At 44.8% G+C, this 27,825-nt stretch overlaps 1 protein-coding gene across 1 annotated transcript; it reads right to left on the bottom strand.

Annotated features, from left to right (window-relative positions):
• Positions 1 to 3,140: 3,140 nt before the first annotated feature.
• On the bottom strand, positions 3,141 to 26,909 carry CHMP4C (charged multivesicular body protein 4C). The gene is made up of 5 exons (XM_038745649.1): positions 26,690 to 26,909; positions 14,182 to 14,359; positions 11,093 to 11,207; positions 3,992 to 4,142; positions 3,141 to 3,770 (listed from the first exon to the last, which is right to left on the bottom strand). The coding sequence occupies exons 1-5, from the start codon at positions 26,907 to 26,909 to the stop codon at positions 3,709 to 3,711; spliced, it is 726 nt and encodes a 241-aa protein (XP_038601577.1). The 3' UTR covers positions 3,141 to 3,708.
• Positions 26,910 to 27,825: the final 916 nt, after the last annotated feature.

Consider the following 27,825-nt stretch of genomic DNA (forward strand, 5'->3'; position numbering starts at 1 on the left):
AATGATTATAAATTATAACCCTGACTCCCTAGACTTATAGAGAGCATCAAGGTCAGGTGCTGGCCTCCCAGATCGCAGAATTTCCCTGGAAAGAGTACAAGTGGGCATCTTGAGGGCAGGGAAGAGTCAACTAACTCTGCTCTATTGTCCTCTCCCAAGAACCTAGAACAGTGCTCAGCCCACAGGAGGCAATAAATACCTACTCATCATCAATCGTCATCATCATCAATCGTATTTATTGAGCGCTTACTATGTGCAGAGCACTGTACTAAGCGCTTGGGAAGTACAAATTGGCAACATATAGAGACAGTCCCTACCCAACAGTGGGCTCACAGTCTAAAAGGGGGAGACAGAGAACAAAACCAAACATACTAACAAAATAAAATAAATAGAATAGATATGTACAAATAAAATAAATAGAGTAATAAATATGTACAAACATATATACATATATACAGGTGCTGTGGGGAAGGGAAGGAGGTAAGATGGGGGGATGGGGAGGGGGACGAGGGGGAGAGGAAGGAAGAGGCTCAGTCTGGGAAGGCCTCCTGGAGGAGGTGAGCTCTCAGCAGGGCCAAACACCTACCTACTATACCTATTACAGTATTACTAAACTACAATACCTACTATAAATAATCAATACCTCTGATTGATGGGAGTTGGAGGACCCAGGTTCCGATCCTAGCTGGGCCACTTGCCCACTCCGTGACTTGGCCTGTCTGTGAATCAGTTTCCCCACCTGTAAAACACAAGGACCACTGACAAATTAGCCCCCTTCTAAGTGCAAAGACCATTACAGGTTCCATTATTGGAGAATTCCCACCGCTCTTTCCTAATCGGGGGGTTTCTTGACTGACCTTTGCCTTGTTCCTAGTCTCCAAATTCTGCCGCTGGAAATTTTTCTCCTCCGCAGGGCTTGCGCGCCAAGTCCCCCTCCATTCGGCCGCACTGGTTCTTCCCTTCTCCTCCCATTGTTTGCCAAGTCGGTGACAGGATGATCCCATGAGTCTGAAGGAACCTGAGAGTCTGATTCACTCTCAGGGCTGGATGTGCTCACTTTACCATCCCCTATATAATGCTGATGTTTCACAACCATAAAACAAGTTGGGCCCATCAATTTAGCGTGCCCAAAGTAAGTCAACATGTGTATATGTTGTTCTGTTGCTTTTGTTCTCTGTCTCCCCCTTTTAGACTGTGAGCCCACTGTTGGGTAGGGACTGTCTCTATATGTTGCCGATTTGTCCTTCCCAAGCGCTTAGTACAGTGCTCTGCACACAGTAAGCGCTCAATAAATACGATTGATGATGATGATATTGACTCTGGCCTGACTTAGCCAACCGGAGCAGGGCTTGCAGGGATGGGTCCCTGAAGACTCGTGGCAGCACATCCTCACCCTATTATTTAAAATTTACAATGGTATTATAAATACCAGGAAGACCTGGGTTCTAATCCCATCTCTGCCACTTGTCTCCTGTGTGACCATGGGCAAGTCACTTAACTTCTCTGTGCCTCAGTTACCTCATCTGTAAAATGGGAATTAAGACCGTGAGCCCCACACGGGTCATGGACTGTGCCCAACCCGATTATCTTTTTTTTTTTGAAGGTATTTGTTATTGCTTATTATGTGTCAGGCACTCTTCGAAACACAGTACCTGGCACATAGTAAGCGCTTAACAAATACCATTAAAAAAAACTGAAAATAAAACTCAGTTAATTGAAATGTTAGCAAACAACTGCAATTTGGAAGAGATTAAATTTATTTGAAAGGAACATTCTCCCCAAAGCAGCTCGGCTTCACTTCACCAGTCACTAAATCAGTTTCTTTCTTGAGGCTATATTTGATCTGCCCGGTAACTGGAGCAGTTCCAGCTCTTTACAGCCTATTTGAGAAGCAGCAACATAGACACCATTTATCCACATGTGTACCCCTACCCAATGTTAACACTTGCCATCGCCATTTCCCATAATTAAGAATTAGAGTGGTGAAACCAGACCTTATGTGCTCAGATGTCAGTGTTCAACAGATCAGTTGAATTTTCAAAAGCCAACCCCTCCCAGATGTGTAGAATAAACATAAACATCTGAATTCCCCGATACTTTCTTTTTCAATCCTACAAATGAATTTCTGTGTAAACCTTTGTCACAAGCATTTTCGTTTATTTTGAATATTATTAAATGGAAAATATGATTCAGAAACTACACCTTAGCCTTTGCCATTAGATTGGTCAATGAGCATTTCCACAAAAATCTGCATTTGAGTTGTAAGTTGCCACGCGCTCAAAAGACATATTAAATCAGTACCTTCCTTTGTGTGATAATAATAATAATGATGGTATCTGTTAAGCGCTTACTATGTGCCAAGCACTGTTCTAAGTGCTGGTGTAGATACAAGGTTATCTGGTTGTCCCACATAGGGCTCACAGTCTTATCCCCATTTTACAGATGAGAGAAACTGAGGCATAAAGAAGTTGACTTGTCCAAAGTCACACAGCAAAGTGGCAGAGCCAGGATTAGAACCCATGACCCCTGACTCCTAAGCCCAGGCTCTTTCCACTAAGCCACGCTGCTTCTTGGAGGGTTGCCCTCCCTACTTCTATTCTCATGATTCGTTACATACCTCCTGATTATGAACCTAATACCTATGAGCATATCTAAACCCTTACTGGACCATTTAATTTATCAAATATTCATTCATTTTGGACCACTCCAAACACTTCTTGAACATATTGAAATCTTCTACCTCCACAACTTTCTATGGTGTCAGGATAAACCTTCAGAAATGATCAACCCAGAAACTGTTTTCCAGGCAAAAAATACTCATTCTCAATCAACCGTATTTACTGAATGCTTAACGTGTGCAGAGCACTGTACTAAGCGCTTGGGAGGGGACAATGCTATAGCCTATGATTATCAAAATCTTTGAAAAGAGGCCTTACCTAAGCCATTTCTTCTTCTCCCACTCCCTTCAGCATCACCCTGATTTGCTCTCTTTATTCATCCCTTCCTCATCTCTACAACACTTAAGTACACACTCGCAATTTATTTTTGTTTGCTTATTTTTTTATTTATTTATTTAATGTCTGTCTCCCCCTCTAGACTGTAAGCTCACTGTGGGCAGGGAACGTATCTACCACCTGCTATATTGCTATACTGTCCTCTCCCAAGCACGTAGTACAGTACTCTGCACACAGAAAGCTCTCAATAAGTAGAATTTGGTAATTTGTAAGGCACTTAATGACACAGCGCATAATAAACTGAATACACACCAGTGTAAGGTACTTGCTGGGAGTAAGGTAAGCAGCTGGAAGCTGCATTAACTCCTTTAAACCCCCATTCTAATGCAAAAATTGTTGTGCTTCTATATATGTACCCCTAAACCATAGATATATATTTTCAGGGGCCAAACATGCCCCGACTGTTTTACTGCCGAACGAACTCTTTGCATTCAGTTCGACAGTCAACGTGCTGGTGTGATCTGGATGCCTGATACTATACTCCTCTACTTCCCTGTATGTTTGCATGATGTATGTGCTAGAGATAGAGTCCTGAATGTCAGCAGAACTAGCCCAAAGGCAGGGGAAAACTACCTACTTGTCTTGGTGTCGACATCAAAGAGGGTGCAAATGAGTTTTTAATTATGGTAAACATGCATTCCAAAAATTTACACAGCTCGGCGGATTATGCCTGTGTGTGTACTGTAGTTGGCTTTTAAGAGGCCCAGGCTGCCAGCTGATGCACATCGCCATCCTCTTCCGTTCTTTTGGAGGATGCTGTGGTGAAAGTTAGATAAAAACCGGTGGTTGATGAAATAATGTAACTCTAGAAAAATCACCCGCCCGAACCAAACAGAAATGAATTCTGCTGTAATGGTGTCCCATATTCGAGTAACCTCCAAGCACTTGAAAGCGACACGCTCAATATAGTTAATGGGCCAGCTGATGTGGGTGTTTTCCTAGGAAAGCACTCCCAGTTCAGGGGAGAGGGCACTCACCACCTTGAAACTGTCGGGAAGCGGAGGGTCCGCTGGGCAGTCTTGAAGGCGCAGGGAGCAGAGAGGGAGATGGCACACTTGGAAGTCTGACGCTCTTCGTCTTCTTCATTTCTTCCTGCTCCAATTCTAAAAGTTCTGCCATCAGTTCGTCCTAAGACCAAGCAACAGTATATTAGAGAGGAAACCATTCAAGATTATACTCATCCATAATCCCATGAGCACCAGACTGACGGGAAAACTGGGTGAAATTTTTAGTTTAAAATTAAACTTGTTTTTCCAATCAGGAGCAAGAATTGATGTACATATGAAATGGGTCACTGCATAATATACTTCACCATTCACATCGTTCAAAGCATGACTTCACAGTCAATTAATCATCGGCCTTTACTAAAGGCCCTCTGAGTAGTAGGTGGTGTATTAAGCACTTGGGAAAGTATGAAAACAACCACCTCATTTTCCTAGTCCTCAAACTGACAAACTAATGGGGAACACAGGCAGAAGTTATTTACAGATATTGAAAGCCAGAAGAAGCATAAGCAATCAGTGCTACTCATTACGCACTTAATATAGGAGAAGCAGCGTGGCTCAGTGGAAAGAACCCGGGCTTTGGAGTCAGAGGTCAAGGATTCAAATCCCGGCTCCGCCACTTGTCAGCTGTGTGACTTTGGGCAAATCACTTAACTTCTCTGGGCCTCAGTTGCCTCATCTGTAAAATGGGGCTGAAGACTGGGAGCCCCCCGTGGGACAACCTGATCACCTTGTAACCTCCCCAGCACTTAGAACAGTGCTTTGCACATAGTAAGTGCTTAATAAATGCCATCATTATTATTATTATTACATGAGAACGCTGTAAAACAATTGGGAGAGTACAATGCCGAAGAGTTAGCAGACATGCTTTCTGCCCACAAGGAGCTTAAAGTCCAAAGGGAACAGAAAGCAATTAGTGACATCTCAAAAGCAGCATGGCCTAGTGGAAAAAGCATGGGCCCGGGAGTTAGAAGACCTAGGTTCTGATTCCAGCTCCACCACTTATCTGCGTATGTTCTTGGGCAAGTCATTTAACTTCTCTATACGTCGATTACCTCAGCTGCAAAATGGGGATTGTAATACCTGTTCTCCCTCCTACTTAGACTGTGAGCCCCATGTGGAGCCTGATTATCTTGTATCTACCCCAGTAAATATATATACTATATAGTATATGCACTATAAGATATAGTGCTTGGTGCATAGTAAGCACTTAACTAATGCTACTACTACCATCATCATCATCATCATCTGTGAACCTCCTAGGGAGTTTGTCCAGTCTCTCCTCTGGGCTTTTCTCTGCTGAGGATAAGCAATTAAAAACACAGTTCTATCCCTCTGAATCTGTTCCTAAATCCTCTCCCCAACTTAGTTGAGTCTGCTAATCAATTACATTTGCTGAGTGCTTATAGTGTGCATAGCACTGTACTAAGCACTTGGGAGAGTACAACAGAGCAACAGACTCATTCCTTTCCCACAATGAACTTTCAATCTAGAGAAGATTACATTGGCACACTTCCCCCCTTCAAAGCCCTACTGAAAGCTCACCTCCTCCAGGAAGCCTTCCCACCCCCCTTTTCCTCCTCCCCTACTCCCTCCCTCTGCTCTACTCCCCCCCAACGCACCCAGGGGACACTTGTGTATATATGTGCATATTTTATTATTACACTTATTTTATTAATGATGTGTATATATCTATAATTCCATTTATATTGACACTACTGATGCCTGCCTACTTCTGTTGTTTTGTTGTCTGTCTCCCCCTTCTAGACTGTGAGCTTGTTGCTGGGCAGGGATTGTCTCTATTTGTTGCCAAATTGTACTTTCCAAGTGCTTAGTACAGTGCTCCACACACAGTAAGCGCTCAATAAATATGATTGAATGAATGAATGAATGATATAAATAAATTACAGACATGTACATTAGTGCTGGGGGGATAGGTTAATAAAGGGAGCAAGACACAAAAGAGAGTGGAAAAGAGGAAGTCAGGAAAGGCTTCTTCAAAGAGATGTGCCTTCAATAAGGCTTTGAAGGTGAGGAGAATATTTGTCCATATGAAAAGGGTGGGCATTCCGGGCAGGAGGTGGGAATAGAGAAGGTGATTGTGAGATAAAGTATTAGCAGGTACAGCAAATCTTACTTCTAAAAGTAAAAAATGAATGAGTGCCTAAATGCTCACTATTGAGAAATACTGTATGATCTCATCAAGACTATCTCTATAGCCCCACAGGTGACAGGTTTCCTATGATCTGGTAGGAATACAGGTAGAAATGGGATTAATTGCTTATTTTTTGTTAAAAAAAATTGGAGGAAAGAGTAACAGTGAAACACATCAGCTAACACTCAGTTCTCCTAGATTTCCCCAGTCATATCCCTAACAAACCCTGCATTGATGGGAACTCAGGCTATATGTGTCTTTTGTCCAGTGCCACTTGCACGTCCACAACTATTTCTTCCAACAAAACATGGTGTTCTAGCCAAAGCATGTTGTGAAACATGGCTTACGGAAGAACTGGGTGTTCTTGAAATCCATCATATGCCAAGAGAGCCTTTCCCAGCCAATGCCAGAGCACAGTGCAGTGTCCGCATGGTCTCTGAGCTTGCCAATCAATGGTATTTATTGAGCACTTACTGTGTGCAGAGCGCTGTACTAAGTGCTTGGGAGAGTACAACACAGAAGACTGTGATCCCACTCTTGGGTAGGGACTGTCTCTATATGTTGCCAACTTGTACTTCCCAAGCACTTAGTACAGTGCTCGGCACACAGTAAGCGCTCAATAAATACGATTGATTGATTGATTGATTGGTAGGCACATTCCCTGCTCACAACAAGCTTACAGTCTAGAGAGTCCAGAGAAGCCCCCTGCTCTCCACCTCCCCATCCGCGACAGAGAGGAGCCTCTGGCTCAGTGTCACAGCCCAGGTGGAGGACGCATGAGCCCCCAACTTGCCCCGACTCACCCCCAGACCATCAACCATAGCTACTTTAGTTGGAATAGACACAGGATATTGGATTCTCCCAAGCGCTTAGTACAGTGCTCTGCACACAGTAAGTGCTCAATAAATACGATTGATTGATTGGGCCAGAGGGGGACAGACAGGAAGAGCAGAAAGAGGGAGAAGGAAAAGGAGAGGTGGGGGTGGCGGAGAAGGAATAAAGGAGAGAGAGTATCCACCTTCTGCTACCTCGCCTGTCCAATGCTTAATACAGTGCTATGACTATAAGTGCGTAATAATTACTATTATTACCGTGCCTTCTCCTACCGCCACCACCAAAACTAAGCAGATGGCAGGCACCATGCCACCTCACAAGGACTGCAGAGTCTTTTAGAGTCTTTTAGACTGTGAGCCCACTGTTGTTGCCTTCCCACATTTTAGAATGCACAGTGTGGGGAAGTGAGGGAAGTTGAGGGAGTTGAATTGGAAGGGGGCTACTGATGGAGTTTATCACCTCCCTCCCTTCCCTTACTCCAATTAAGGCAGAACATCTGCATTATTCCATCTCCTAAAGATCATCACCCATCCTTCCTCAATCCTCCCTCTAAATCTTCCTTTAAAAATTTAGTTTAGTCCCAAAACGGAAATTAATCTAAAAGATTACAAATGAATCTTTTCTGTCTCTATATGTTGCCGACTTGTACTTCCCAAGCGCTTAGTACAGTGCTCTGCACAAAGTAAGTGCTCGATAAATACGATTGATTGATTGATTGCAGAGCCGCACCAACAGTTTCCGAGACCAGACATCTGCCTCACTCCCATCCCGCCCGCCCACTGCCTGCCTGGGTTTTCAAACCCAAAGTCTCGGCCTAACATCATCATCATCAATCGTATTTATTGAGCGCTTACTATGTGCAGAGCACTGTACTAAGCGCTTGGGAAGTATAAATTGGCAACATATAGAGACAGTCCCTACCCAACAGTGGGCTCACAGTCTAAAAGACATCCTAACCTCCATGTGGGTGAGGACTGGGCCCTTCACTTCTGGGCTCCATTTTCCCAAGCGCCCAGTGCAGGGCTCAACCCACGGATGCTCAATGAAGGAACAGTGAGCAGATCAGTTAGCCGTATTTACCGAGCACTTACTGTGTGTGCAGAGCACTGTACTAAGTGCTTGGGAGAGTGCAATAGAGTTACTAGACACTGTTCCTGCTCCTAAGGAGTTTACAGTCTACAGAGGAAGAAAGACATTCAATCCATGTTATATTATTAGACTACATATTAGACTAATAAATGTCTAGAGAAGCAGCGTGGCTCAGCGGAAAGAGCATGGGCTTTGGAGTCAGAGGTCAGGGGTTCAAATCCCAGCTCCCCCCATTGTCAGCTGTGTGACATTGGGCAAGTCACAACTTCTCTGGGCCTCAGTTCCCTCATCTGTAAAATGGGGATTAAGACTTTGAGCCCCCCATGGGACAACCTGATCACCTTGTAACCTCCCCAGTGCTTAGAACAGTGCTTTGCACATAGTAAGCGCTTAATAAGTGCCATTATTATTATTATTACCAACAGAGTTGGTCCACATTCCCTGCCCACAATGAGCTTGCGGTCTAAAGGACTCAATGCAAAAGTCAATGATTCATGTTGGCAGTTGGGAAGGAGAGCACGTGCCCCACCTAAACTCAGCTATGCGGACTTGGTGTCTGCCCAATTCAGTCCCGCCGGCGCAGGTTGGCCAAGCCCAGGTTGGGCTCTAAAATCGGCTGGGAAAATGCAGCAGCATGGCTTAGTGGATAGACCACAGGCTTGGGAGTCAGAAGGGCATGAGTCCTAATGCCGCTTGTCTGCTGAGTGACCTTGGGCAAGTCACTTCACTTCTCTGGGCCTCCATTACCACATCTGTAAAAGGGGGACCGTGTCCAACCCGATTTACTTGTGTCCACCCCGGTGCTTAGTTTGGTGCCTGGTACTTCATAAGCGCTTAACAAATACCACAATTACTATTATTATTACAGCTGACCCGAGGGACCCCAGTGGAAGAAGTGGGCCGACGAAAAATGATCCAGGCAGCAGAGTTAAGTATGGACTGGAGTGGGTAGAGACAGGAGGCAGGGAGGTCAGCAAGGAGGCTGAGGCAGTAGTCAAGGTGGGATATAAGTCCCTGGATCAGTGTAGTAGCAGTATGGAGGGAGAGGAAAGAGCATAGTCTAGAAATGATGTGATGGTAGAACCGAATACGTGGGTTGAACGAGAGTGATAAGGACAATGCCAAGGTTTCTGGCTTGTGAGACAGTGAGGACGGTGGTGCCAACTAACTACAGTGTTGGGAAAGTCCGGAGGACGGTATTTGGGTGGGAAGATGAGGAGTTCTGTTTTGGACATGTTTAGTTTGAGGTGTCAGTAGGACATCCAAGGAAGGATGTCCTGAAGACGGGAGGAAATGCAAGACTGCATTGAAGAAGAGAGGTCGGGGGTGAAGGGGTCAATTTGAGAATTATCCACGTAAAGATGGGAGAAAATGTGTCCTGTGATGGAGTGGGTGAAGATGGAGAATAGAAACGAATGCAGAACTGAGCCTTGAGGGGCTTCTAAAGATGGGAGTGGGAGGCAGAGGAGGAGCTGGTAAAAGACACTGAGCAGGAAGGGCCAGAGAGATAACACTCCCCTGTTAAGAGTTTAAGATCCCTGTGGACAATAAGTCAATCGATTAATGGTTTTTATTGAGTGTTTACTGCATGCAGTAAGCTACTGCGGTATGCTACTCAATACTCTTTTCCTACAACCCAGCCCACACACTTCGCTCCTCTAATACTAACCTCCTCATTACACCTCATCTTGTCTATCTTGCCGCCGACCCCTCGCCCACATCCTGCCTCTGGCCTGGAACGTCCTCCCCTCTTCAAATCTGCCAGACTCTCTCCCCCTTCAAAGCCTACTGAAGGCACATTTCCTCCAAGAGGCCTTCTCTGACTAAACCCTCTTTTCCTCTTCCCCCGACTCCATTCCGCATCACCCTGACTTCCTTCCTTTATCTCCCCTCTCAGCCCCTTAGCACTTATGAACATATCTGCAATTTATTTGTTTGTATTAATGCCTGTGTCCTCCTTTAGACTGTCAGCTTGTTGTGGGCAGGGAATGTGTCTGTTTACTGTTACATTGTACTCTACCAAGCGCTTAGTACAGTGCTCTGCACACAAGTGCTCGATAAATACAATTGAATGAATGAAGGCAGAGCACTGTACTAAGTACATGGGAGAATAAAATACAGCACAGTTGGTAGACACATTCCCTGCTCAAAAAGAGCATACAGTCTAGAGGGCAGGGAATGTGTCTACCAATTCTGTTGTACTGTACTCTCCCAAGCACTAAGTACAGTGCCCTACATACAGTAAGGGCTGACAGATTGACAGAGGGGGAGGCAAACATTAACATAAATTATGAATAGGGGAAATGTCAGAGTACAAGAATATGTACGTAAGTGTTGTGGGCTGAGGGTGAGGTGAATATCACGTGCTTAAAAGTACAGATCCAAGTGTCTAGGTGATAATAATAATAATGATAATAATTATGGTATTTGTTAAGCGCTTACTACGTGCCAGGCACTACTAAGTACTGGAGTGGATATAAGCAAATCAGGTTGGGTACAGTCCCTGTCCCGCATAGGGCTCATAGTCTTATTCCCCATTTTCCAGATGAGGTAACTGGGGCACAGAGAAGTGAAGTGACTTGCCTAAGGTCACACAGCAGACAGGTGATGGAGCAGGGATTAGAACCCATGACCGTGCTCTATCCACTATGCCACAGTGACAGGGACATGGACAAGCAATGTGTTTTGTGCATCTGTTGCACTTTCCTGAGCACCTAGCCCTCATTTTACCCAGTGAGGATTAAATAAATACTGTTACCACTACTACCCTTCGCTGCAAGTTTGATATAACTGATCCTGGTAAAACATTCATTCATTCAATCATATTTATTGAGCACTTACTGTGTGCAAAGCACTGTACTAAGCACTTGGGAGAATGCAATATAACAATAAACAGACACATTCCCTGCCCACAACAAGCTTACAGTCAAAGTCACAAAAGAAAAGCTGACATCAGGCACACTAAGTTTTCAGCTTCATTTGGTCGCATTACTAACCTCATCAAAATCGTCACCAAATCCAACTCTCTGCGAAAACGCGTCTGCCATTTCTTGGGCACGATCTTGTTGTTCTGTGACCTCTTGCATCAAGTCATCTATTTTGTTTAAATCCCTAAGAAGAGAGTACTCTGATGAAGCATTTGGAGTTTCGATTACAAATCGAAGAACATCGTAGAATAAATGAATAACAGTGGTTCCCAGAAGAGTCTTGGAGTTTTCAACTAGAAGGTAAGGTACCAGGGCATTTGCCCTACTTTTCAATCAGTAATGGCTTAAAAAGAAGACTCTAAGGGTATCTGCCTTGTGCCAAATGACTTGCTCCCTTTGTTCTTCCCAGCTCCACAGCACTTATGTATATATTTGTAATTTCTTCACTTGTAATGATGTCTGTAGCCCCCTCTCTAGACTGTAAGCTGGATGTGGGCAGGGAATGTGCCTGTTTATTGTTGTACTGTACTCTCCCAAGTGCTTAGTACAGGGCTCTACACACAGTAAGTGCTCAATAAATACAACTGAATGAATGAATCAGTTTAGGGGCTCTTAGGGTCTCTTTTGTCCAGCAGCCCCTACTAGCTACCAAGGAGTACCAGTGAGAAGCAGCATGGCCTAATGGAAAGAGTAGCAGATCTGGGTTCTAATTTCCATTCTGCCAATTGTTTGCTGTGTGACCTAGGGCAAGTCACTGAAGTTCTCTGTGAGTCAGTTTCCTCAACTGTAGAATGGGGATTCAATCCTCCTCCCTCCTAGATTGGGAGCCCCATGCGGGACAAGAACTGTGTCCAACCTGATTAACTTATATCTTCTCCTTTATCTGTCCCAATTCCTAAGCACTTAGAACAGTGTCTTACACATGGTAAGCACTTAACAAATGTCATTAAAAATTGAATAAATAAAAAGGACTGGGGAATGTCTGCAATCCCTCAGAGCCCTTGGAACTGTAGCTGGGTCCAAAGAGACCATCCTCCATCCTGGCTGGTCCCTCTGGCTCGACAGAGAAATCTCAGAGCCAGTCCCGGCCCTGGGGAGTTAGGTATACAGAGGTAGTCTCTTTCCCAGAAATGGCAACATTCACAGTAGAGGGATTTCCCCAAAGCCATAGTACTGGCTCTTCTAGTAATAATAACAACAATTGTAGTATTTGTAAAGCACTTACTATGTGCCAAGCATTGTTCTAAGCACTGGGATAGATACAAGGTAATCAGGTAGGACACAATCCTTGCCCCACCTGGGGTTCACAGTCTTATTCCCCATTTTATAAGGTAACTGAGGTACGAGAAGTTAAGTGATTCACAAAGTCACACAGCAGATATGTGGTGGAGCTGGGATTAGAACCCACATCCTCTGACTTTCATGCCAGTGCTCTTTCCACTATGCCACGCTGCTTTTCTCTTGACCCAGGGCCCTCCAGGGTGAGCGAACACTGCTCCCGTCAATGGCTGGGGGAAAAATATACAATACACTAAAATGAAAATACTCAGCCCATGTAGAGCGCATCAACCCTGCAAAGTTGATAGCTCTGCATGTGGGGAAAAGGACCAGTCTTCTAGACTGTGAGCCCGCTGTTGGGTAGGGACTGTCTCTGTTGTCGACTTGTACTTCCCAAGCGCTTAGTACAGTGCTCTGCACACAGTAAGCGCTCAATAAATATGATTGATTGACCAATCCAGTCCTTCACAGGTACTGACTAAGCCTCCTAATCAGCCCATACTGGGTCCTGAAAAAGCCACTTGTCTGCTGCCTGTGTATTAATAATAATAATAATGATGATGGCATTTGTTAAGCACTTACTATGTGCAAAGCACTGTTCTAAGCACTGGGGAGATACAAGGTGATCAGGTTGTCCCACGCGGGGCTCACAGTCTTAATCCCCATTTTACCGATGAGGTAACTGAGGCATAGAGAAGTGAAGTGACTTGCCCAAAGTCACAGAGCTGACAAGTGGCGGAGCCGGGATTAGAACCCACGACCTCGGACTCCCAAGCCCATGCTCTTTCCTCTAAGCCACCCTGCTTCTCTACGTGAGATTCTCTCCTCCTTTCACCATTGTCGGCTGCCCATCCATCTTGTGAACGGTAAGGAAGAAAACCTTTTTTTCTCCTATGCAAAATGTAGAAAAAGGGACTACTCACCCTTCTTATGAAAATAAGAAATGCCAATCTTAGAAGAGCATCTGGGATAACTGACCTTGTTTTTCTTACCAGTAAAAACCCATCATCCCAGGCCAGGATTGTCCTGTTTTTTTTCCCCCAAGGCCTATACTGCTCTTCCTTTTCCCCTCATCCAGGTCCCCTTCCCTTCTCTCTTCTCTCTCCCTCGCATCCCTATCTGCCTCAGCCTCTGTCAAGATTCCCACTGCCCAGGCCGGCCAGAGGGCAGACACAGAGCAGAAATAGGTGTGTTGCCATGGTGTGCCCCAGAAGGAGGTGTCTGTGGACACGACTGATACGATTAAATACGATTAAATACGATTGATGATGATGTGGAGCAGAGAAGCAAACAGATAGCCGAGGAAGTGACTACACGGAAAGATCCGAAAGGGTCTCGGGGAGCAAGAAGACCCAGGTCAGTGATACACTGGCATTCAAGTGCTTGACTTCTAAAGGGATAGTCTATTTTAGCAACCAAGATTGCTCCGGATTCCCTACTTGGAAAATGGCCTTCCTGCCCCTGCCAAAATGACCTGAGCTGGCAAGAAAGTCAATTATTTCCCTTGCAAAGCCGTGATGAATTGGAAAGGTCACCAACAGTCAGCCGGTCACCTGGACCCTTTTAGACTGTGAGTCCACTGTTGGGTAGGGACCGTCTCTATATGTTGCCAACTTGTACTTCCCAAGCGCTTAGTACAGTGCTCTGCATGCAGTAAGCGCTCAATAAATACGATTGATGATGATGATGGACCCAAGAGGAATGCAAAACACACACCTGCCTGATAATAATAATAACTGTGGTATTTTTTTAAGCACTTACTGTGAGCAAGGCACTGTACTAAGTGCTGTCCAAGGGGACAAACAGCTCCAGATCGCTCTTTGCTTATGGTCACTTGGTGGAGAAAAGCTTCATCTGGGAAACACCCCAAAACCACTCACATAGGCTCGTGAACTGCTTTCAGGACTTTTGCAGCAAAGCCCAGGTTCCTTATCACTTCCGTGTTGGTGTGGGCCTTCTCCAGGGCTTCTCTCTGGAACTCAACGGTGGAAAGTAGCCCATCAACTTGAGACAACTGTTTCTCAAATTGCTTCTTTCTCTTCAGGGCCTGTAATGCAGCTGGGAGATAAAGTAACGTGTTTAGAGAAGTCAGTGTTATCAAGGTGGAAGTAAATAAAAAACAGCTCAAATTATGGACAACGCAGTTAGGAAAGTCGGGATTTGAGGCCAAAATTAAATCGTCTCTCCCCCACCTGCTCTCATCCTTGTCCTCCTAACAGGTCAAAAAAGAGAGAAAGGGGAGTAAATTTCTGCTGCCCATAGAACACACTTTACATTACCACTGTTTTGATCCAGTAATATAATCTTTTATATTCTTAGGCAAGCTGCCTAAATGTAGTTTACTCCCACTGGTAGTTTTCCTCTGAGAAATGGACCGAAAGGCAAGTAGTAGAATGGGAGAAAATACCCTAGAAGGTTAAGATGAAGCCAGTGCTCAAATGAGACAGAGAAATGCCTAAAGAAAAGATATTTATTGATGGAATGAAGAGAGAGAGAGGAAGACGACAGCACTGATGGGCAATGAAGGATTCTTTTAGCTGTAGGATTCTGAACTAACCTAGAAAAAGGATTAAAAACATGAACTTCAGCAGGGGAGTAAAAATTAGGTAACGTACACTTATCAAAATAACGATGGTATTTGTTAAGTGCTTACTATGTGCAAAGCACTGTTCTAAGCACTGGGGTAGATACAAGGTAATCAAGTTGTCCCACGTGGGGCTCATGGTCTTAATCCCCATTTTACAGATGAGGTAACTGAGGCACAGAGAAGTTAAGCAACTTGCCCGAAGTCACACAGCTGACAAGTGGCAGAGCCGGGATTACAATCTACTAGCCTGACTCCCAAGCTCGTGCTCTTTCCACTAAGCCACACTGCTTCTCATGCTGCTTGTTGTGAGCAGGGAAGAAGTCTATCAACTCTGTTGTACTGTACTCTCCCAAGTGCTTAGTACAGTACTCTGCACATTCATTCATTCAATCGTATTTATTGAGCACTTACTGTGTGCAGAGCACTGTACTAAGCACTTGGGAAGTACAAGTTGGCAACATATAGAGGCGGTCCCTACCCAACAACGGGCTCACGGTCTAGCACATAGTAAGAGTTCAATAAATAACCACTGATGCTGAGACAGGATTTAGAAGTGCCTCATATTGTACTGAGGAAGAGAAAGGGAATGGAGAAGCTGATAATCAATCAGTGGAATTTATTGAGCACTTACTGTGTAAAGAGCACTGTACTAAGAGCTAGAAAAAGTACATTACAATAGAATTGGTACATGCTATCCCTGTCCACAAGGAGATTACAATCTACAGGGGGAGAACGATGTTAAAATAAATTACAGATAAGGGAAACAGTAGAGTATAAATATATGAACATAAGTGCTGTGGTGAGTATCAGAGTGTTTTAAGGGCTACACAGCCAATGATTACATTAATTCAATTCACATGTGTTGAAGGCAGGGAAAACGGCATTATTAACAGTAGGGAAACTGAATAAAGTCAAACTTGGGGAAACATCAGGATTACTGTCTTCTTCACAGTGGAAGAAAATAATAATGGGACTACTTCAAGAAAGCTGGGATGGTGAGAATGAGCAGCAAGAAATTAAAGGGTAGTAGCGTGGCTCAGGGGAAAGAGCTCGGGCTTGGGAGTCAGAGGTCATGGGTTCTAATCCCGGCTCCGCCACTTGTCAGCTGTGTGACTTTAGGTAAGTCACTTAACTTCTCTGTGCCTCAGTTCCCTCATCTGTAAAATGGGGATTAAGACTGTGAGCCCCACGGGGGACAACCTTGATTACCTTGTATCCCCGCTCGCAGCGCTTAGAACAGCGCTTGGCACTTAGCGCTTAATACCAACATTATTATTAGTAGTAAGGTGTCCCTTCAGAGGATGCGGCAGAATATATGTATATGCATATATGTATATATATTCGGGGGGAATGGGGAGAGAGAGAGAGAGGGAGAAGGGACTAATAACAGGAATTAGAGAAAAGCTTGGAGACATGAAGTAGCCATTACAGCACTGCACTGACATACACACTGGTGTAAAGATGCTTCTTCTTTCCCCTCAAGGCATTTGTTAAGCACTTACTATGTGCCACGCACTGCACCAAGTGCTAGGATAGATAGGAGATAATAAAGTTGGACACAATCCACATCCCACATGTGGCTCACCGTCTTTATCCCCACTTTACAGATGAGGTAACTGAGGCACAGAGAAGTTAAATGACTTGCTCAAGGGTCAAACAGAGCTGAGATTAGAAGCGAGGTCCTTGTAATTCCCGGGCCCGTGCTTTCAGTGGGGTTTGCTTTCTTCAAGTACCCCCCTCGCCCCCCTCATTCCAGAACGCATGGACACTGTGACCATTCTCCACTAAGTAATAGAATCAATCAATCAATCAATCGTATTTATTGAGCGCTTACTATGTGCAGAGCACTGTACTAAGCGCTTGGGAAGTACAAATTGGCAACACATAGAGACAGTCCCTACCCAACAGTGGGCTCACAGTCTAAAAGGGGGAGACAGAGAACAGAACCAAACATACCAACAAAATAAAATAAATAGGATAGAAATGTGCAAGTAAAATAAATAAATAAATAAATAAATAGAGTAATAAATATGTACATCCTAGGGCCCCTCCAGCAGGCAGGGTATATTTTCTTGATCTTTTCTTCATATGAAATATGATCACTCAGTGAGTTTCCAGAGGAAAGAAAGGTGAATGGGGCCCCTGTGCCATCCCACCCTGTTCACTAGGGACAAGGCTGGGACTTGGGCGGTCAGCCATCATCTTCCTCGGCTCCTCCCTCAAGAAGGGACATGAATACATGACTACAGGATAATTACATATTTCCCTTTTTTTTTTTACTGGACCAAAACACAACTGGATGCTTTTTTTAGACGTTAATCACCCTCCAATTTCCCATCACAATGACACGTTCCGAAGTGAAGGAGGAAACTGGAAATGCAGGTCCACCACCCAAACATTCTTGAAAGCTGATTCCAATTCCACCTACACATGCCTGGCTGGTTAAGCGACTATAAATATAATAAGCCAAACTGTTATTGCCTGTCAAAAGAAGAGGAGGATTTTTTGCGGTTTAACCTGATTTTAAATTATGTAGTATCTCTGAGGAGAAAACAAAAATAAAACTTTTTTATATAAAGCTTTCTCTAAATTCTACTTTATTAAAATTACCTACAAATGTGACCTGACGTTTCCCCCCACGGAAATACTAAGGGGAAATCTGAAAGTCCAATACATATACTTTTCCTATCTGGATTATGATCATTATAAAATAGGTTACAATTTACCAATATTTCCACCTTTTAGAAGAAAAAAGAAGGTTTACCAAAATTCAAAAGAAAATATTCTATTGCAGTTAAGGAAAATTACGGATTCTATTAAAGTAGTGAAAGAGAATAACTAAGGAATCAACCAGAAAACTAGCCCAGATTTCTAATTCAGAGATAATAGAATGGTTCAGAAAAATCAATCTGCCTAGATTTTGGAAAGAACAACTCATTTTAAAAGTTGGTGTGACCGGCTGGGATCTAGAGAGTGTTCTAACTGGTGAGAACAAAGGAGCTATTTTATTTGTGATGGTTTTTGTTATTTTTTTCAACCAGACACCATGTCTCACTGAGGTGTTGTTTCCAGACCAGAGGACTATTATTGTAATAGGAGATGCAACAATAAATCATTTTGATAGAGGCAAAGTAAGTACATTTAGATTGTGGTAGTTAAAATGATGAGTCTTTGGCATCTCCTATCTAAGCGCTATTGTGATTACTATTGTAGAGCAATGTAAACAGAATTAGGAGGTATGAAATTTAGGTAGATTCTGTTACTCATATAAATTATAATTACAGTATATTAACTGCTCAGTATGTGCCAAGCAATAGGTTAAGCACTGGGGTAGATAAAAAAAATATTCAAATAAGGTAAGCTTCAGTAAGTTTATTTGCCAATAATTTGGTATCTGCTGGCAAGGTACTTGGAAGATAAATTGTTTCAAAAGTGTACATAAAGAGTCTCTGTCAGGACCTACTACAGTGCTTCTCAGTTTACCGGGCCACACTCTTCTTTGGTTTTAAAATGATGACTTCAGGGAACTCAGCATATTCTGTTTAATGGAGAGAAGCAAAAAGACCTGGAGGAAAGCGTACAAGCCTGGAAATCAGGAGACCTGAGTTCTAATTCTGATTCTGCCACTTGCCTGCTGCCTGACTTTGAGCAAGTCACTTAATATTTCTGTGCCTCGGTTTCCCAACTGCAAAATGGGGGATAAATACTGGTTTTTCCTCCTCATTAGACTGTGAGCCCCGCTGGGTCTTACCTGATTGCCTTGTATCTACCCCAGAGCTTAGAACAGTGCTTGAAAAGAGTTTACAATCTACTGTATTAAGTCCAAAACCCTCCTGGCTAATATTCTTTTGGTGAAATTGGTGAGATGGATGGAAAGAGGAGGGAACTGTAGGGTGGAATTAGGAGAGGTTTTAAAAATGTCTTAGAAATATTAATACTTAAACTGAGTTGATACAAGACATTAAAGGATTAGGATTCATCATTAGTTCAGAAAATTGTTTAACATATTGATAGTCTTCAACTTCTTACTTTCTTGATTTGTGACTGGTCACACAGATTAGTTCTTTCTTTGTGAAATGACTATAACACTCACTAGGAGAGTGAAATAAAGAGAGTCATATAAAGAGTACATTTAAGTATAAAACATTTAGTGAGACAGAAGTAAGCTCATTATGGGCCGGAAACACGTCTGCTAATTCTGTTAATAATGATGGCGTTTTGTTAAGCACTTACTATGCTCCAAGCACTGTTCTAAGCGCTGGGGTATATACAAGTTAATCAGGTTGTCCCCAGTGGGGATCACAGTTTCAATCACCATTTTACAGATGAGGTAACTGAGGCGCACAGAAGTTAAGTGACTTGCCCAAAGTCACACAGCTGACAAGTGGGAGGGCCAACATTCGAACCCATGACCTCTGACCGCAAGCCTGTGCTCTTTCCACTAAGCCACACTGCTTCTCTGTTGTATTGTACTCTCCCGCGTGCTTAGTACAGTGCTCTGCACATAGTAAGCGCTCAATAAATATGATTTATTGACATAAGTATCTGAGTAAGAATGAATTGAAGTTTTGAAAATCTGCATGTCAAGCCTCATGGTCATGAAAAATCCTAGTTAAAAAGATAAAGAACAGCACTTCCAAGGTTGGTGTTTAGAGCAACTGTACCTAGAATGTAAAGACTATTCCTTCATTTTGCCACCCATTTGTATGATTTAAAGTGCTGAATTGTGTCCATATAGAAAATGCTCTGAAATCTGCCCAACAAAAATAAACACCCTATTCACAGGTCAGCACGGAGGCTGGAATACATTTCACTCTCTTGCCCTGTTTTTTTTTTTTCCCCCTGTTGTTTTGGTTTGTTAACATATATTATGAACAGATCACATTTAGAATGTCCACATTCAGGTACGCAGTACACTCTGTAATAATAGTTATGGAATTTATTAAGCATTTACCATGTGCTAAGTGCTGAGATATTCATTCATTCATTCATTCAATCGTATTTATTGAGCGCTTACTGGGTGGGAATGGGGAGGGAGGATGTAGAGTCAATTTCATGTCAAATCATAAGGAACACCATGAGTTGTCAAGGCCAACGGGGTCCTCTGGTCAACCCAGTGGCTGTTCCAAGTGAATGTCCTGGCTAGACATTGTGGATAGGCATCCATCCATCATCTAGACTGTAAGGTCGTTGTGGGCAGGGAATGTGTCTATCAACTCTGTTGTATTGTACTCTACCAACTGCTTAATACAGTGCTCTGTACTTAGTAAGTGCTCAATAAATACCACTGATAATGAAGGCTATTTCACAGAAATCTGCTGCCTTGCACCTGATATTCCTCTCAGTCAGCCCAATCAAGGCAGTAACTGAATCAATCACAATTATAAAGCCCCTTTCTGGTGGATGTTAGAATGAGATATTAATCCTGAGCTGGAAGAAGGCCAATCTTCCCAAATCCAGTTAACACACAGATGGACAGGGAAAGTGTCTGACATACACTGAACTCTCCAAATGCCTTAGTACAGTGCTCTGTGCACAACAGAAATACAATGGATTGATTACTTTGTCATATGAAGGTTTCCCTGATTGCCAAAAATGTTTTCTCCTTCCTGTCTTGCCTTTTGTCTTTAAAAACATGTCCATTCATTCAGTCAATCGTATTTATTGAGTGCTTACTGTGTGCTGAACACTGTACTAAGCGCTTGGGAAGTACAAGTTGGCAACATCTAGAGACGGTCCCTACCCAACAGTGGGCTCACAGTCTAGAAGGGGGAGACAGACAACAAAACAAAATATATTAACAAAATAAAATAAAATAGAATAAACATGTACAAATAAAATAGAGTAATAATAGAGTAATAATAAATAGAGTAATCTACATTTGCTAACATACAGAAACGGCTGATGAACAGGTGTGGGCATATGTTTTCTTCTTGGCAGGTGTAACCATTTACTCAGAATTCTCAAGCCCAAACAAACATGACTCCTGCATTCCCACCCAAACCAGTGTAACCATCTCTCAATTATGGGTAACACTGGGGTTCATATCCACTCGGTCTGGCTGCAAAATCTCTTCCTCGAGATCCTGCTGGGCAGCACTTGGTCTCAGGTCCCAAGCACCTGCAGCATGGCTCAGTGGAAAGAGCGCAGGCTTTGGAGTCAGAGATCATGGGTTCAAATCCTGGTTCCGCCAATTGTCAACTGTGTGACTTTGGGCAAGTCACAACTTCTCTGTGCCTCAGTTCCCTCATCTGTAAAATGGGGATTAAGACTGTGAGCCCCACGTGGGACAACCTGATCACCTTGTATCCCCCCCAGCGCTTAGAGCAGTGCTTTGCACATAGTAAACGCTTAACAAATACCATCATTATTATTATTATTTGGCCCCCTCCTCCTCCTGGGTACTCGGTCTTCATTCTTAGGAGTCAGAATAAATCCAACTGGGCTCCCCTACCTGATTCTCAGACTGCCACTGCTCTTGCTTTGGAATCAATCATATTTATTGAGTGCTTACTGTGTGCACAGCACTGTACTGTGTGGGAGAGTGCAACTGATAGACACGTTCCCTGTCCACCAGAAGCTTACAGTCTTAGAGGAATTCTCCTCTGTGAGGTAGCTATAAAGTTTCCTGATTTCCAAAAAAGTGTCCTCTCTTTCTTCAAAGAAGAGTCTTTCAAGCCACCTTTCTTTGTCTAGACTGGAGGACCCCTCCCCTACTTTGGCCCTCTCAGTCCCCTTTCCAGAAGTGCCTCCCTGCCCCTCAGGTGCTCTTGACTACAGACACTCTACCGAACCCACTCCAATGACCCTTGGAGTACATTAGCCTTAAGTTTTTTTTCTTCTGAAACTATTTATTGATTTTTGAGAAGTTGCTTCACACCTAACCTCATAGCAATGGGAGTACGTTCAGAGGCTCTCCTTTCATAGGGAAACAAATTTTCTGACACAAAGGGAAGAAAAAACTAGTAGATGTAGCCAGATTGAAATCTGTCCTTGCTGAACATGGCTTTTTTAAAACCCAAAACAGGAATTGATGTAATGGCAATTAATAAGAAATAAACGGAGGGTTAACTTCACCAATTGCCATGAGAAGATAGGAGCCAGAAATGGTTGGCCCGTGAGGAAACTGGCCAGCATTCATTCATTCAATCGTATTTATTGAGCGCTTACTGTGTGCAGAGCACTGTACTAAGCACTTGGGAAGTACAAGTTGGCACCGACTTCTACTTCCCAAGCGCTTAGTACAGTGCTCTGCACACAGTAAGCGCTCAATAAATACGATTGATTGATTGATATAGAGATGGTCCCTACCCAACAGCGGGCTCACAGTCTAGAAGGGGGAAGACAGAGAATCTGGCCTCTACCTCCAGGCACATCCCGGAGATGAATCACATCCACCTTAGAAGAGTGCTTTGCACATAGTAAGCGCTTAATAAATGCCATCATTATTATAATTATCCACCTCCTTTTTTCTACCCGAAAAATAGGGTGATGTTAATACTGTTTGCACTCCCTGACTCAGGGCAATGTGGCAGAAACCAGTGAAGGCTGGTAAAGCCCAAGTGGTATTTGACGTGAAGCATATTAAAAACTGATATTGTGTGCCAATCCCCAGCGAGCTGAAAGGGCGGGGCCAATTTTTGTCGTTGACTCAGGTGTTGGAGAAGCTACAGGAAAGGTCTGAGAAACAACACCTGAAGGTCATGTATACCGCCGGCAACATTACATACAGAAGGATGTGTCAAGCCAACAATCTGTAAACCAATACAGGTGCACACATGCAATTACAAGCAAATCCACCTTGCTTATGCAATTCCAAGAACATAGCTGCCGCCGCCATCTCCATACACATACACACACACGCATACAAGCAAATCCACTTTGCCTATGCACTTCCAAGAACATACCTGCCCCCGATAGTCACACACAAGTACAAGCAAATCCACGTTGCCTATGCCCTTCCAAGAACATATCTGCCCTAATTAGAAGCAAATCCACCCTGCCTATGACCTTCCAAGAACATATCTGCCCCCGATATACACACAGAGTACTTTGCCTATGCACTTCGGTATCTGCCCCAAGTAAAACAAAACCACTCTGCCTATGCACTTCCATGAATATATCTGCCCCCCCGACATCTCTATACAGAGTACTTTGCCTATGCACTTTGGAATCTGCCCCAAGACAAAACCACTCTGCACTTCCATGAATATATCCGCACCTACACACATGCGCAAGAAGATGCAAATCCACTCTGCCTATGCACTTCCAAGAACATAATAATAATAATTTTGGTATTTGTTAAGCGCTTACTATGTGCCAAGCACTGGTCTAAGTGCTGGGTAGATACAAGGTAATGACACTGTCCCACATGGGGCTCACAGTCAATCCCCATTTTCCAGATGAGGGAACTGAGGCACAGAGAAGTTAAGTGACTTGCCCAGTCACACAGTTGATAAGAGGCACCTAGAACAGTGCTTTGCACATAGTAAGCGTTTAATAGATTCCATTAAAAAAAAAGAGGTGGATCCAGGATTAGAACCCATGACCTCTGACTCCCAAGCCCGGGCTCTTTCCACTGAGCCATGCTGCTTCTCATGTCTGCTCTTGACATCTCTGCACACACATACACACACGTACGCAAGCAGAAGCAAAGCCACTTTGCCTATGCACTTCCAAGAACATATCTGCCCTCGACATGTCGACACACACACGCGCAAATAGAAGCAAATCCACTCTGCCTACGCACTTCCCAGGACATACCAGCTCCCCGAAATCTCTACTTCCATACACACACGTACACAAATAGAAGCAAATCCACTTTGCCTAAGCATTTCCAAGAACATATCTGACCCCATCTACACACGTACACACACACGTGCACAAATAGAAGCAAATCCACTCTGCCTATGCACTTCCCAGGACATACCAGCTCCCCGACATCTCTACTTCCATACACACACGTACACAAACAGAAGCAAATCCACTTTGCCTAAGCATTTCCAAGAACATATCTGACCCCATCTACACACACACACACACACACACACACACACACACACACACACGTGCGCAAATAGAAGCAAATCCACTCTGCCTATGCACTTCCCGGGACATACCAGCTCCCCGACATCTCTACACACATACACACAAGGTAGAAGCAAATTCACTTCACCTATGCAGTTCCCAAAACACATCTGCCCCCAACATCTCTATAATGATGGCATTTATTAAGCGCTTACTATGTGCAAAGCACTGCTGTAAGTGCTGGGTGGGGGGGGGGGATACAAGGTGATCAGGTTGTCCCACGTGGGGCTCCCAGTTTTAATCCCCATTTTCCAGATGAGGTAACTGAGGCTCAGAGAAGTGAAATGACTTGCCCAAGGTCACACAGCAGACAGGTGGCGGAGCTGGGATTAGAGCCTATGACCTCTGGCTCCCAAGATCATGCTCTTTCAGACACGCTTAACAAATGCAATCATTATAATCTCTACAGACATACACACACAGAGTAGAAGCCAATCAATAAATCAATCGTATTTATTGAGCACTTACTGTGTGCAAACCACTGTACTATGCGCTTGGGAAGTACAAGTTGGCAACATATAGAGACAGTCCCTACCCAACAGTGGGCTCACAGTCTAAAATCCACTTTTCCTATGCATTTCCCAGGCTATACCTGCCCCCGGCCCTCACAAACACACACACACGTGCGCCAGTAGAGAAGCAGCGTGGCTCAGTGGAAAGAGCACGGGCTTTGGAATCAGAGGTCATGAGTTCAAATCCCGACTCTGCCAATTGCCAGCTGTGTGACTTTGGGCAAATCACGACTTCTCTGTGCCGCAGTTACCTCATCTGTAAAATGGGGATTAAGACTGTGAGCCCCCCGGGGGACAACCTGATCACCTTGTAACCTCCCCAGCGCTTAGAACAGTGGTTTGCACATAGTAAGCGCTTAATAAATGCCACTATTATCATTATTATTATTGTTAAGTAGGGGTAGATCCAGTTTGCCTGTGCAGTTGGAAACAGCTCTGTATGCCCCGCCAGGTGCTCAGTGGAAAGAGCCCGGGCTTTGGAGTCAGAGGTCGTGGGTTCTCATCCTGGTTCTGCCAATTGTCAGCAGTGTGACTTGGGGCAAGTCACTTCACACTTCTCCGGGCCTCAGTTCCCTCATCTGTAAAATGGGGATGAAGACTGTGAGCCCCCCGTGGGACACCCTGATAATAGTAATAATAATAATGATGGCATTTGTTAAGCGCTTACTATGTGCAAAGCACTGTTCTAAGCGCTGGGAGGGATACAGTGTGATCAAGTTGTCCCACGTGGGGCTCACAGTCTTAATCCCCATATTTACAGATGAGGAAACCGAGGCTCAGAGAAGTTAAGTGACTTGTCCAAGGTCACACAGCAGACATGTGGCGGAGCCGGGATTCAAACCCATGCCCTCTGAGCCCACTGTTGGGTAGGGACCGTCTCTCTATGCTGCCAACTTGTACTTCCCAAGCTCTTAGTACAGTACTCTGCACACAGTAAGCGCTCAATAAATACGACTGAATGAAAAATGAATGAAAGCCTGGGCTCTAGAAACTCCTCCCCCTGGGCTTCAAGGCTGTCCATCCCCTCGCCCCCTCCTACCTCACCTCCCTTCTCTCCTTCCGCAGCCCAGCCCGCACCCTCCGCTCCTCTGCTGCTAACCTCCTCACCGTGCCTCGCTCTCGCCTGTCCCGCCATCGATCCCCGGCCCACGTCCTCCCTCGAGCCTGGAATGCCCTCCCTCTGCCCACCCGCCAAGCTAGCTCTCTTCCTCCCTTCAAGGCCCTACTGAGAGCTCACCTCCTCCAGGAGGCCTTCCCACACTGAGCCCCTTCCTTCCTCTCCCCCTCGTCCCCCTCTCCATCCCCCATCTTACCTCCTTCCCTTCCCCACAACACCTGTATATATGTTTGTACCTCAACTCGCTCCCTTTGCTCTCCCCTCCACCCTGCCCCACAGCAGTTATGCATATATCTGTAATTCTATTTAAACTAATGCCTATTTACTTGTTTTGATGTATATACATCTACAATTCTATTTATTCATATTGATGCCTATTTACTTGATGTCTGTTTCCCCCCTTCTAGACTGTAAGCCCAGTGTGGGCAGGAATGCCGTCCCTCTGCCCATCCGCCAAGCCAGCTCTCTTCCTCCCTTCAAGGCCCTACTGAGAGCTCACCTCCTCCAGGAGGCCTTCCCAGCCTGAGCCCCTTCCTTCCTCTCCCCCCATCCCCCTCTTCATCCCCCCATCTTACCTCCTTCCCTTCCCCACAGCACCTGTATATATGTATATATTTTGCACATATTTATTCCTCTATTTTACTTGTACCTATCTATTCTATTTATTTTATTTTGTTAGTATGCTTGGTTTTGTTCTCCGTCCCCCCCTTCTAGACTGTGAGCCCACTGTTGGGTAGGGACTGTCTCTCTATGTTGCCAACTTGTACTTCCCAAGCGCGCTTAGCACAGTGCTCTGCACACAGTAAGCGCTCAATCATCATCAATCGTATTTATTGAGCGCTTACTGTGTGCACAGCACTGGACTAAGCGCTTGGGAAGTACAAGCTGGCAACATAGGGAGACAGTCCCTACCCAGCAGTGGGCTCAATAGATACGACTGATTGATTGTAACTTCCCCAGCGCTTAAAACGGTGGTTGGCACGTGGTAAGCGCTCAATAAATGCCATTATTATTAGGTGTCCGCCCCCCCCCACTTGGTCCGGTGTGTCGGGGTCCCGGGGGGGAGGGGGTGTCCGTCCACTCACCTGTCCGGTCGTTGGGGCGGTGCTTCTTGGCCAGGGCGAGTTGGGCCTGGATTCGGGCCTCCAGGGCGGCCTGCCGCTGGCGCAGCGCCTGCTCGCTGTGTCGGAGCCCCCTCAGCACCTGGCGGGGGGTCGGGCCGCCCTCGGGTGGGGGGCGGGACCCCCAAAGGGACCCCCACCCGGACCCCCAACGGGACCCCCGCCCCCTCCCCTGGTATGTCATGCCAGCCGGCACCAGCTCCTGCTGCACCCGCGGCCCGTTGGTATCCACGGATCCTCTCTCTGTGTTGCCGATTTGTCCTTCCCAAGCGCTTAGTACAGTGCTCCGCACACAGTAAGCACTCAATCTATTCTGTTGAATGAACGAAATTGTCTCTGTTGCCGAATTGTCCTCTCCAAGCGCTTGGTGCAGTGCTCCGAACCCAGTAAGCGCTCAATAAATACAATTGAATGAAATTGTCTGTTGCCGAATTGTCCTTTCCAAGCGCTTAGTACAGTGCTCCGCCCCCAGTAAGCGCTCAATCTATTCTACTGAATGAATGAAATTGTCTCTGTTGCCGAATTGTCCTTTCCAAAGGCTTAGTGCAGTGCTCCGCACCCAGTAAGCGCTCAATACAATTGAAATTGTCTCTGTTGCCGAACTGTCCTTTCCAAGCGCTTAGCCCAGTGCTCCGCACGCAGTAAGCGCTCAATCTATTCTGTTGAATGAACGAAATTGTCTCTGTTGCCGAATTGTCCTCTCCAAGCGCTTGGTGCAGTGCTCCGAACCCAGTAAGCGCTCAATAAATACAATTGAATGAAATTGTCTGTTGCCGAACTGTCCTTTCCAAGCGCTTAGCGCAGTGCTCCGCACCAGGCAAGCTCTCAATAAATACGACTGAATGAATGAAATTGCCTCCGTTGCCGAACTGTCCTTTCCAAGCGCTTAGTGCAGTGCTCCGCACCCGGTAAGCGCTCAATAAATGCGACTGAATGAATGAAATTGCCTCCGTTGCCGAATTGTCCTTTCCAAGCGCTTAGTGCAGTGCTCCGCACCCGGTAAGCGCTCAATAAATACGACTGAATGAAATTGCCTCCGTTGCCGCACTGTCCTTTCCAAGCGCTTAGTGCAGTGCTCCTCACCCAGTAAGCGCTCAATA

This window comes from Tachyglossus aculeatus, chromosome 4, assembly GCF_015852505.1.
Source record: "Tachyglossus aculeatus isolate mTacAcu1 chromosome 4, mTacAcu1.pri, whole genome shotgun sequence".
NCBI classification, from domain to species: Eukaryota; Metazoa; Chordata; class Mammalia; order Monotremata; family Tachyglossidae; genus Tachyglossus; species Tachyglossus aculeatus.